At 35.7% G+C, this 12,554-nt stretch overlaps 1 protein-coding gene and 1 pseudogene across 2 annotated transcripts; both read left to right on the top strand.

The window, feature by feature from the left end:
• The first annotated feature begins 3,736 nt into the window (after nt 1-3,736).
• On the top strand, nt 3,737-5,973 carry LOC132107381 (trace amine-associated receptor 1-like; annotated as a pseudogene).
• A 310-nt stretch (nt 5,974-6,283) lies between these two features.
• LOC132106468 (syntaxin-7-like) lies at nt 6,284-11,883 on the top strand. 2 transcript variants are annotated; one of them, XM_059512173.1, is made up of 10 exons: nt 6,284-6,389; nt 7,248-7,358; nt 7,697-7,766; nt 7,878-7,968; nt 8,076-8,213; nt 8,881-8,930; nt 9,016-9,112; nt 9,234-9,306; nt 10,028-10,110; nt 10,665-11,883. In XM_059512173.1, the coding sequence occupies exons 2-10, from the start codon at nt 7,280-7,282 to the stop codon at nt 10,758-10,760; spliced, it is 777 nt and encodes a 258-aa protein (XP_059368156.1). In that variant the 5' UTR covers nt 6,284-6,389; nt 7,248-7,279; the 3' UTR covers nt 10,761-11,883. The 2 variants fall into 2 exon arrangements, with proteins under 2 accessions (XP_059368156.1, XP_059368157.1); XM_059512174.1 differs by having other exon boundaries at nt 6,375-6,419.
• Nucleotides 11,884-12,554: the final 671 nt, after the last annotated feature.

Below are 12,554 nucleotides of genomic sequence, written 5' to 3'. Positions count from 1 at the left end.
TATTAGCAGACTGAGTAATTTGCTGTTTAAAATAGACCGCCTTAGCTTTACGCAGCTCAAGAGTACTTTTATTTCTAATTTGTATAAAATTATTTTTAGTCTCAGGTGTTCGATTTAATCTATATAATTTAAGAAGAGTGCCCTTCAGTTTAAGGAGTTGGAATAATCCAGTGTTCATCCAAGGTAATTTATTTTCCCTTGGACGAACCTTGCTAGTTGTAGTATACTTATTCTGTATTTTCTGTAGTTTAGAATGAAACTGTGTTAGGATTTGTTCAGGATCTTGTAATGACAGCTCATCATTCCAGTCAGTAGCACTAAGATCGGCATTAAATTGTGGTAATTTTGAGGTTGGAGAGCATGAGTTTTTTTGGGTTTTAAAATTCGTCTGACTGCGTAAATTAGTGAATGATCTGAAATAGCCACCTCTATAACACCCGACATTGTGTATTTTGAGGGCTGATTTGTAAAAATGAGATCCAGAATGGAACTGCGGGTTTTGCTAACTCTCGTTGGTTCCTTGATTAGTTGATACAATCCAAGTTTCAATGCAATAGCTTTCAATGATTTTGATGAGTTATCATCCCAGTCAAGGTTGATATCACCTAGAATTACAAGCTCTTTTGTTGTAACAGATTTAATTAGATCAGAAAGCTGAGATAGGTAAAAACTTTCACTCACATTAGGTGGCTTGTAGGTGAGAATGATGGTAATTGCGTGTTGCGGAGTAAAATGTACAATAAGTTTTAGTGTTTCAGTTTCAGAAATTGATGTTACATGTGCATAATTCCGACTCACATAGAAAGCCACTCCGCCGCCGATTTTACTATTGCGGTCTTTACGATACAATTCATAATTTTCAATTGAGAGAAAAGAATCAGGAATATTGGGGGTTAACCATGATTCTGAGATAGCCATTACATGTGCTTTTGATTGTGCAAGCAAGATTTTAAATTCGTCTAATTTAGGAACAAGACTACGGATATTTAAGTGGCAGATTTTAAAGCCTCTAGTGCTACCAAGTTGACCTGGGTTAGCTGGACTATTTCTTGGATGAGATGATCTCTGAATTTTAACAGTTTTAACTAAAGGATTAAAAGAAAGTGCTTCAGAATCAGAAGATAAAATCGGAAAAGGTGGAGAAATAAAAGTAGTTGTAGCTAAAATTCTAGAATGGGGAAAGCAGCCCCAAATTATAGGTATACTCGTACATTGTGGCTGTAATATGGCAGTAAAAGATCTAATATAATTTGCATATGCATACAAACCCCACAGGTGCAATATGCCTAAAGTTGTTAAAATATTTAAGTCGGGCCCCGGGTTAAGCTCCACATTTCCAATAAACAAGAGAACAGTTATTAAAAGTCTTGATGAACTTAAAATGTGTTTAGACTTATTTTCTTTTTCGTTGGAAATATTTGGTTTGACATCAGTCTCCCATCGGTGAAAAATAATAGTTCGTGTGGAGAAAACCAGTGGCTGATGAGAAACTATTTGATCAAAGTTTGTGGACACAAACCTGTGGTCAGAACGGTGTGGGTTGTTAACCAGGGAACTGGTTTGTGGTGCAGAAAGTTCCGTTGGTAAGGAAAACTCAGCTGGCGACGGGGTACGTAAGTTAAAGGCATACGTTTTCCAGAAAAAAAAATATATTTCTGATTGTGTCACAACTATTGTGGTACATCACCACCAGTGATGCGTGGGTCAGTGTATAAACAACCCGCACCCGACCGATGTTTTCAACTAACCCGCCCGCAACTCGGACCGCAAAAAAATTAAAATATTTTACCCGACCCGCGTCCTGACCCGCATTTTTTAAAAGAAGTAAATGCGTCACCCCTTTATATTAATATAATTACTTAAATAGGCTTTAGCCTACAGGATAATAAGCGTTATGACCGCACACATAAGGCTTGCCACAAAGAACCGGTTAAAGTAATGATTATGCATGTGTTTAAATTAGCAGGGAGACATTTAATTGTTTAGTAATAAACTGGTGTTTTCTGTGTCGCTGCTAAGATGAAGTTGACGATGCGGACTCACCATGAACGCCAGAGAGAAATGCACATTTAATATGGATTACATAATCAGAGAGTAGCCTATTTATTTTGGTTTGAATATTTTCGTTTAAAAGTAGACATTTCAAGATTTCTGTAATATATTGCCTATATTTCTTTTTAAACCCACCGACTAAAAGATTAAGACACTACCTGACCCAAAATATCATCCAAAGTTTCTACAGCTTTTTTCTCAGCTATTTCAGAATCTGGAAAAATGACTGGGGCAAACTTGTTACTGCAGTCATGTACGGCATGATAAATGCTCGTCACTTCTGCTGCCCAAACTTTGTCAGCCTATGGGTCATTTGGTTTATTGAAAAACGATTGCACTGATTTGCATGTTTCTTGATGATGTACTTTTTTTCTGTGGTACTCACATGCACCATGTCGCTTCACGTCGTATTCTCCTCCATGTCCCACAGAAAAAAAGCTCTCTCTGCTTCGCCATCTACAGGTCTTAATCAAGGGTATGCCGCGGTCCATTTCCTATTAAAAGTGCATCTTCTCTTTTTCGTGGCCATTAACCTGACCGAACAGCGCGCACGTCAACAGTCTGATTGACGTATGACTCAGCCTGTCGACTAACGCTTTTATTTCTCTCCTCTGAACTATTGGACATAAGTTAACACTACGCCTATGGACGTATTCGTGTATTTATTAGGCAGGGTCAAATGAAAAAGCGGGACAGATTTGCATGAGGCAGGACAAAGGGTAAAATTGCTGTAGGCCTACAACATAAAGCGGGATAGGTTGTCACTCTATTCGCGCCAGTTATTCAGCCAATAAAGTGTAGGCCTATATATTTCAAAATCATGTATAGTACTATATAAATACACAGGTTTAATTGGCATCTTTATTTCAAAGGACCCGACCGACCGCGACCCGAATATCATAAAAAATATTTTTGGATGACTCGTAACCGCGGGTGAACGCAGGCACCCGCTCATTTTGGATCAACCCGCGCATCACTGATCACCACTGGTGCTGAAATCTTTTGGTGCATGAAATAACATTCATAGATAAAGGCCCTACTAGGCCCAAAAACAGCCCATTCATTCAGTATATGAGGAAAACATGAGCAAAAATAAAAGGAATTCTGGCACACTGTGCCTTATGCAGGGTGCGATTTGCCGGGGGGGATGCGTGGGATTTCACCCTTTCTGGTCAATGTATCCCTGCCTCTGCATAATTATTTTTATCCCCGGTGGGGATAAATTTATCCCCCCCTCAAAGTGATCAGTGCTACTACACTAGTGGCGAGACGGATCACAAAACTTATCACGGATCCGTGGTTTGATTAAAGTAAAAAAATAATTATTTTAAAATGCGCTACTTTGGCTGGCTCATCCTCTCTGTATTCACCACTCTGCAGACTTGCTCAATGTCCCGAGACTTAGGTCTCTGCAGAGCAAAAGTGGGCGTTTATCACCTTGTGGGTGTTTTCAAACTGCTGGGTGTTGGGTGTTTCTAGATCATGCAATCTGAATGATCCCCCTAACCCAACCCCACCCCTAAACCTAACGTCACTATAACGTCAACCAATCAGGTATCATGTGGTAAAAATACCCTGATCTGGTAACTCCCATTACTTTCCTGCAGAGACCTATACTTGAATGTCCTGCCGTGCTATCTGATTGGTTACACCTCACAAGTAATAGCCTATCAACACTTGCGAGATGGTTGAAGCTGGTCCGCTGGGCAGTGGCGTTGCCAACTTGGCCACTTTGTCGCAGTGACAAATCTAGCGACATTTTGGACAATAATTTTTTGTCTCTGAGACTCTCTGGTGCTGCCGCACGATGCGAGGTCTCTCTTTCCCAGCGCGAGCCTCTCTCTCTGCATCTGCTGTGTTCGGCGAGTGCAGAGAAGCACCACTTTCAGTTAAAAAAAAAAGATATTCTGTTGCTTCTAACTCTATTTTACAAGCAAGTATAGCCGACATCAGTCACAGCACAACCACTGACTTGATCGTATGTGTATTTGATTTCATTAGTGCAGATTAATGTTTGAGAGCTGGTATGGACCGCGTTTCAGTCATTATAATATTAATTCCGTTGTCTGACAACAGAAACATTAAAATATAGTAATAAAAACAGTTTTATTGAAAATTAAATTAAATGGCTAAATTAAATTGCAGTATGTGAGCACAGGAAGGCAATACAATACGAATACACTTACGTCATAAATATGCTAATTAGAGCATGACGTCATCTAGTTAATGTTCTCATTATTTATTTTTATGAATTAAAATGTTTCAAAACATCCCCCCCTCTGTTTTTTTCACAAATCGCACCCTGGCCTTATGTATAACAATGAATACATATTGCCTCCCAAATTATAAAAAAAATGAGTTTAATTCTGATTTGATGGTCCAAACATTTAAAAAATGAAGATTTTAAGTCACGTATAAAAGGGGAATGCTTAAGGCGCACATATTCAGTAGTTTATACATTCAGTATTATTCAACCAAATGTCTATAAAAGCCTTTATGAGCAAGAAATCCCTTAGCAATCTTAATAGTTTTTAGCATTTTAATAGACTTTTATGAACCAATAATGTCAATTCTTAAATCCCGAAAATCGGTCTTAGTTTGCTGTTTTCAAATGATGCGTGAACAAACTTGTACTAAACATTAGCTGTTTGTAGTGTGCAGCCCCGTCCAATATATCGCAGTATACGCAGTAAATCTTTCTGATTCTATTTCATCATGAAATGTTATTAATAATAAATAATACAGTTTTGGCACTCTTTAATATGGCGCCACAGAACACAGTATCCACCTCAGATCAAGCTAAGTGCTTTACAGTTTCAAATAGGAAAATAGTGCCTCAGTGCAAAAAGACAGTAAAGCAATTTTTAGATAAAGGCAGTTCATCACTGAATTCAGGGATGTCATCATCCAGTTCAAGATCATTTTAAATAGTATCTGTTCAATCAAGTCGACGATATCACTGGAAATTAAGTGTCCCCAACTAAGCAAGCCAGAGGCGACAGCAGGGATAATGTAATTCTAATAATGCTAATGTAATTCTCGGCCATGACCTGTTATTTGCCTTTATATAAGCAAACTGACAGTGAGGTTCTGCTTTAGGATTCTGGATCTGAATTAATTCAGATTAATTCAGATTAATTGTGAATTAATTCAGTAATATCATAAACATGGGCCTTGAGCTTTAAAGCAGTGAAGACTTTCTCTCACTGCCTTGCCACTGGAATACAAGCTGTTCACTTGACTTTCATTTGAATTGTGTAAATGTGTTCTTGTTCTTGTACATATCTGCAATCTCGGTGCTGACGGTGTGTGGAAATGAACTTGTCATCATCTCTATAACAAATCTTGGGTCTGTGTCACTCATTAATGTCATGCTTGTAGCTATTGATTGCTATTGTGCTGTTTGTGAGCCACTCATGTACAGGTATGTCAAAAATGACAATTAGAAAAACACTGATGTGCATAAGTTTTTTTTCGTTATAATCTAGAACCAATAGATTTGTTAATTTTGTATGTAAGAATTCCCTCTGTGGCCTTGAGACAAGCTAAAGCCATTTCCAACAAGTCAAAGAAAAGGGCATCTCAGTATAAACCTCAAATCATTCTGGAAATCAGAGGTGAAAGGAACAAAAATATTGAGCATAATCATTTTTGTGTATTTCATTGGCTACATTCCCTGGTATATGAGTATGCTTATTATGAAACTATTTCAGAAGTCATCTTGTGATCCTATCTGCATTACTCAGTTTGTTTTAAATGAATTTATGCATCAATCCCTTTATTTATTAAATATCTTAGCCCTGGTTCAAAAGGTCAAATACTGCAAGCATACTGCAGACAGCCACTAACCAGATGAACGTATTTCCTGAAGACTGTCAATATGAAAATGCCTGTATTGGTTACAGAAATTAGTTTATTTGCTTTGGTGATCTTTGGTGGCCTTTTTTATCTTTACATCATTTAGAATGACAATACACAATAAAGACATTACAATTAGGAGATTAAAACGTTATTATTTAAACGGGAAGAGAATTGTAGGCTAACTGTTTTTGTGAACTTTAGCGTAGCCTAATGCTGAATAATTAACCCATGTGGCTGCTTAATATCTACTTTATTTTTAACTAGTTTGCAGTGAAATAAACTTAAGAACAAGTTATAGTTTATTTTTTAGTTGAGGTAAGTCTTATATTTTGAGACCGCCATCAAATATTTGTGAATGAAAATACTTAGTATGCAAATGCCCTTGTTTCTGATCTAACGCGGAATTGAAGCGGAATCACGTGACCCGGGCGTCAAGAAATCAGCTGGGGACTCTTAGTTTCACTCAGGAAATCCAGGTAAACTAAACAAACAACGTATATATCAAGGTAAAAGACATGGCATTGTACCGTAAGTACGCTGACTTAATTAAGAAGTACTTTAGAGAAAAAGTCAGTGATAAAATGAACCGCAGCGTCGCTGATTCTGAACTTCATTCAGTGTGAAACTGTCTCTGACAGCGCGCGATCTAAATATTTATTCGAAACGGTCCCACGCGTTCATATTTTTGACCATTCTTGTTGAATGTTTGGTTTGTGTCGGTGAAGTAAAAATAAAAACCGTCTGGTTTTATAAATGAATGTGTTTGTCAGTTTGGGCGCTGTTGTTTCCGCATTCTTTCGTTTTGCAGGTGCAGTAAATGTTGGTAAACTAGTCAGATGAACAAGGTCTACTAGTTAGCCTGCTAACATTTGAACAACAGTTTTCGTATCATTATTGAACTATTAAGAGATATTTAACGCCAGGCACGTAGTGAAACAATATGGGGAAAGTGGTTACAATGGGAACGACACGGTATAGGCAGTATGCTGTTCTGGACTTTAAATATTATACAACACATGACAAAAATATGAACAAATATATATATATATATGTTTTAATCTACTTTTATTATATATTCAACTCTTGCCTAAATGTATGAGATATACAGCTCTTTAAAATATGTGAAAGTGAGTGGAGGACAGAATGGACAAAAAAAATATTTAAGTGTTACAGCATTTTAATTTAAGACGATCTAAGTGTTTATAAGCAATATAAAACTATTTTTAAAGGATATATTAATGTTTTGTGTCATATAAAATAGCTCCTGTATATTCATATGCCTGTTTACCCTGTAATTTTGGAAGTAAATTTGATTTAACTTGTAATCTTTCTAGGTTTGGTGACTCCTTCTGTGAAGATCTCCATCATGGCTGGATCAGGCGGAGTTGACCCAAATATGCTGGCACAGACTATAAGTTCAAATATCCAGAGAATAACATTGTTAAGTGAGTAGTTTTACTACATCCATCCTTATTTATGTGATGTGAAGACTGTTGACCATAAATATTGAACAAGCATATGTTTTATGTATCTATAATATATTATAAAATCATACATTTTGGCCTAAAACTAACTGGAAGGTCGCTAAGTCTTTGGTCCAAATGTTCTGTTACTCATTGTAATAAGAAAAAAACACATCTACAAACCACAACATGCAAAAGTGTGAAGGTGAATTCATTATGGAAATGAATGGAAACCATAATACGCACTTTTAAATAAACCAGTAGCACAGGAGGCGTTTTCCAGTGTGTGTTTGTCTAAATATTGTCTTTGTTTTTACCAGCTAATGAAATCCAGCAGATGATGAGACATTTTGGAACAGCACAAGACACGACTGACCTGCGACAGACATTGTGAGTCGAATACAAGCAGCCCAGTCTGTTCCCTTTAAATGACCACACGTAAAAATAAGTGAATAGTTATATCATAGTTATGTCAATCCAATTATATTTGTTTACATACAGACAAGAGAAACAGCAGAAGGTCAATCAGCTTGCTAAAGTGACAGACAAATGCATGAAAGATTTCAGTGCTTTACCTGTGACCTCAGAACAGGTACTTCCTCGCTGTCCCACAAAGAAGATATTTTGAAGAATATTTTGATTATCTACTATATTTTTAACAGTCCTGCTCAGATATGGCGTTCTCCTTTTCTTACACAGCGACAAAGAAAAATCCAGCGAGAACGTCTCATCAATGAATTCTCCAACGCGCTAGCAGTTTTCCAGAAAACCCAGCGAGAGGTAGCAAAGAAGGAGAAGGAGTTTGTGGCGCGTGTCCGAGCGAGCTCTAGAATTTCAGTAAGTTTCATCTGTTACACCTGGGCTGAAAGAATTACATAAATTAATTGATATTATCCACCCAACTGAAGGTTGAATCCTATTATAGAGACACTGATATCAAATGTTAAAGTGCCAGTTTCTATACAGTAGTTTAGCTATACAGGATTTTTTTGAATCCTTGAAAGTTTTTTATTTTTTCTACATTTTATTGTTTTTAATTAAATTTTAGTTAACATTTTTAATTCTGTTGTGCTTTGCCATTTTTATTACTTTTTAAATACATCTATGTAGTTTTTAGTTATTAGTTTTAGTTTATTTAGAGTTAGTTTAGTACTTCAAGGTAAACTAAATAAAAGGAGAGTATTTTTAGTGCTCTATTTCAGTTTATTTTTATGGTTTTAGTTTTAGTTAGCTGTAATATCCCTGGTTATACACACTACTTAAAAGCCACATATGACTCCACAAACTGTGGGATGCATTGAATGTTTGTTTAAAAAACATGATTGAGAATCACTGTTTTGTTGCAGTACCATTTTATACTGTAGATGATAGTTTATATCATATACCATTATATAAATATATTTATAAAAGTGTTTTTTCAGAGTAATAAAAGGGAGAAGTGGCATATTGGCACTTTATTATGGTTTTCTGTATGTTTTCCTCAAAATACTCTATTGGTTCATAGGTTGGTGATAGAGATGATGGGTTTGGAGGATTTTCATCACCCTTTCAAAGGTTTCAGAAGTGTTTTTCCACCACCTCTGCTTGTCACATTTATACAAAAAATAAATAAATAAATAAAATGAATAAATGTTTTCAGTGAGGTTCATGCTCAAACTCAGAGTTACGATGAAGCCATCACAGAGGAAGATCTGCAGCTCATTCAGGAGAGAGAATCAGCAATCAAACAGCTGGAGGTGAGACGCATTCAAGCACATAGACAACAAAAACACATTTACAAGTGACAAGAACTGTGCTACTGTAATTCTTTTTGATTAGTTGTTTTTGCTGTGTAAAACATACTCTCTTGTTTTTCAGACGGACATCACAGGCATTAATGAAATCTTCAAAGATCTGGGCATGATGGTGCATGAACAGGGAGACATGATCGGTAAGTGTGTCACTTCATTGTTGAAAAGTAAACAAATGGAGGCTGTCCTGTGACTAATGAGCCAAAATCTTATGGACAGTAAACACATCTCTGTTTCCATCAGGGTTGATGCTATTTGTCTGTCTCTATATGAACAGGTTGTTGCCTAGAATTTAAGGAATTTGTAATTTTGCAACAATATTTTTATTTTTTTCCAATAAAAATAAAATTATATAAAAAAAATCCATCTGTGTGGTATTGTTTAGACTTTGTTCTGAGGGAGTGTCTATATAGTGATGAAACTCTCAGACAGGAAAGTGCAATTAAAGGTGTTAAAATGGAGAAGCAGATGCTGATAATGAAGACATACGAGGCTTCACACAAACCAGCTCAGTGGGACTGTTTGTTCAAGCACTAAACTTTAAATAACAAGACGTGAGCTGTTAGTAAGCACACACTTGTGTTGTTTACATATGTGATATTTCATCAAAATAACAAGAGTTTGCATCATTGCTAGAGCTGTCCACCAAATCTTTGGCATGCAAACCTGAATGAATGATGAAATAGTGCTCACTAAAGGATTTTAAATTAAGTTCTGAAGAAATTAATTACTATCCAAGGGGACAATGCATTATACATGTTTTAAACAATGAATAATAATATGTGGTTAGTTGTCAGTGCAAAACTGTAGAAAATAAATTAATTCAGTGTTTTTCCTGTTTATCCCCATCACATTTTGCAGACAGTATAGAGGCCAATGTATCAAATGCAGAGAACAATGTACAGTCGGCCACACAACAACTGAACAGAGCATCAAGTCACCAGGTACAACTTATTTTTTATTTAATGACCCATCATTCACTCATCCTTGCATCATTTCAAGCCCATGTTATTTATTCCTTCTGTCGAACACAAAGCAAGAAATTTAGCCTAATGAAAGTAGATGGAGATGGACCGTGTCGAGCTCCAAAAGAATGAAAACACACTGTAAACGTAACCCATATGACTTGTGCAGTATATTCCAAGTCCTTTTTTATGTCATATGCTACTAGCTTTCTATGAGAAATAGATGCAGATTTAAGTTGTAATTTGCCAGTAAGCTTCCCTTACACTGGCATGTTTGAGTTGGTGTATGGCCTACTTTTATGATGGTTTATTATATTATATTACAGCTCAAGTAAATTTGCATAAATTGTAAATCACATTGTTTTTTTAAATTGTATGCCTATTAAATGTAATTTTTTTATTAAATATATATATAATAATGAATTAAATATACTATTGTATTAACATGCTTAATTGACATCCCTTATTTTATTATTATTATAGTATTATTATATACCGTAGTTCTAGTGACTCATTTCTTCTTTTCACTGCAGACATCATTCCGTAAGAAGATTTTCATCCTGATTGCTGTTCTTATTGTGCTGGCTGTCATTATTGGTTTGATTATCTGGGCTTCTGTCAAAAAATAGGCTGACCATCTGATGTCCCAAAGCATTTGCACTGGCATGTTTATAATAAGTTATGGAAGTTTGTCACTAATGAAACTGTCTTGAGTTGCCTTCTAAATACAGTTAAGATATTGCCACTTACAGAATATATAACAGAAGTTATGCTCTATGGACAGCATGTTTGGTGTGTGGTTCATTACCACAGAAACTTATTTTAACTCTATTTGTTAAACATGCATTGGGTTAAACATTCCACAGAGGCTGTACATAGAGCTTAACTTGTGTTTAAAACTGTTTTAACATTGTTTCTGTTAATAGATAATCATTCAAGCTTCATGCATCTTTCACCCACCTGGTTTGTTATAGAAGCTGCCATTCCTGGTAGCAAAATATGCTAAATATGAGATTTCAGTGGTTGAAAATTGCATGAATGTGTTTATCTCTGACGGTTAGTATGAAGCTTCTGCTGTAAAGGTGGATAAGTGAACTTCACTTTTAAACTCCTCTCAAACACTGTATTTGAACAAATAAATAAATAAATGATAGCACACTACCAGTCAAAACAGTAGTCTAGTCATAATAAATCTAATCTAGTCCAAATAAATAATGAGTAAGTGTTACTAAAAAAATTGACTAGAAGTGTATTTTCAGTTTCATTCATTTTATTTAATAATGTGTGAATCTCAAGCGCAATACAAAAAGAGTGGGAATTTTATGGACCATTGAAATGTTTGTGCAGTTTATTATATGACCCTACAAAATCTCTCATATCCAGGGAAATGTAAAGCTACTGCTGATTGATGTGCTTTGGTTTCCCCGATTCCTTTTGATCTTGTTAGTTATTAGCCATGTATCCAGTCTCACTGTGCCAAAAATCATCTTTGTAATATGATCCTGAAATAGATGCTACAGTTTCAACAAAAAAGCAACGTCACTTAATGTTTGTTTATGTGTATGATATTGCTGTATATAAATGTTATATGACCTGAAACGAGTATGGTTAATCATTAAGGGAACTAAATCAGGTTTAACCAGGTGACAGGAAGTAGCCACTAGATGGAGACAATGTCAAATGTGAAGTTGCATTTTAAGCTCAGCTCAAATGGCAGTCCATAGGCAATAATTTATCTTCTTTTTACTTTTTTACATTTTTTTCATGTTGTTGAATCACCATTTTCTTAAATACTGAAATGCTGCTGTCGAGATAAATGAGGAAAATACAGTTGTATGTGTGGCTAATCCAGAGGTGTTTGTTTGTTATTTTGAACTTGGAAGTGACAGAAACTTAATTTGGTGTCCATTCTGAATCTGATTGAAGATTAAAGATTCAAAAAGAGACAATATATTTTGTCCTTAAAATTAAAACCAACTTGTTTGGAATAATGGATTCTGGTCAGTCAGACTCATTAACTGTTTAGTTTTCTTTATATCTGTGCCAGTTTAATGTCTTTTATATCACTCTTCTTCTCAAACTGCTTTAGATAGTCCCAGTCAAAGATTTAGTAAACCAAATTTGACAAATATCCAATGACAACTGTGCATTGATTTTGAAATTTAGTATATTATGATGAAAGAATGAAAAAAATTGTGATTATGCGCATTAGTTATTAAATTCAAATGAACTCCCAGCAGAAGCACAGATTAGATTATCTCTGGGGTTCAGGTCTGGTGAGTTTGCTGGCCATTCAAGCACACCAACACCATGGTCATTTAACCAACTTTTGGTGCTTTTGGCAGTGTGGGCAGGTGCCAATCCCAGCTGGAAAATAAAATCCGCATCTTCAAAAATTTGCTCAGCAGAAAGAAGCATGAAGC

The sequence above is a fragment of the Carassius carassius genome, chromosome 27 (genome assembly GCF_963082965.1).
Source record: "Carassius carassius chromosome 27, fCarCar2.1, whole genome shotgun sequence".
NCBI classification, from domain to species: Eukaryota; Metazoa; Chordata; class Actinopteri; order Cypriniformes; family Cyprinidae; genus Carassius; species Carassius carassius.
The sequence above is the reverse complement of the archived record's forward strand: the minus strand, read 5'-3'. Positions and strand labels throughout refer to the sequence as shown.

Bases quoted from the DNA above. Each gene is read 5' to 3' on its own strand.
- LOC132106468 (XM_059512173.1), top strand. From the start codon at position 7,280: ATGGCTGGATCAGGCGGAGTTGACCCAAATATGCTGGCACAGACTATA. The intron at 7,767-7,877 runs GTGAGTCGAATA...GTTTACATACAG, and splicing joins ACTGACCTGCGACAGACATT to ACAAGAGAAACAGCAGAAGG. The intron at 9,307-10,027 runs GTAAGTGTGTCA...CACATTTTGCAG, and splicing joins TGAACAGGGAGACATGATCG to ACAGTATAGAGGCCAATGTA.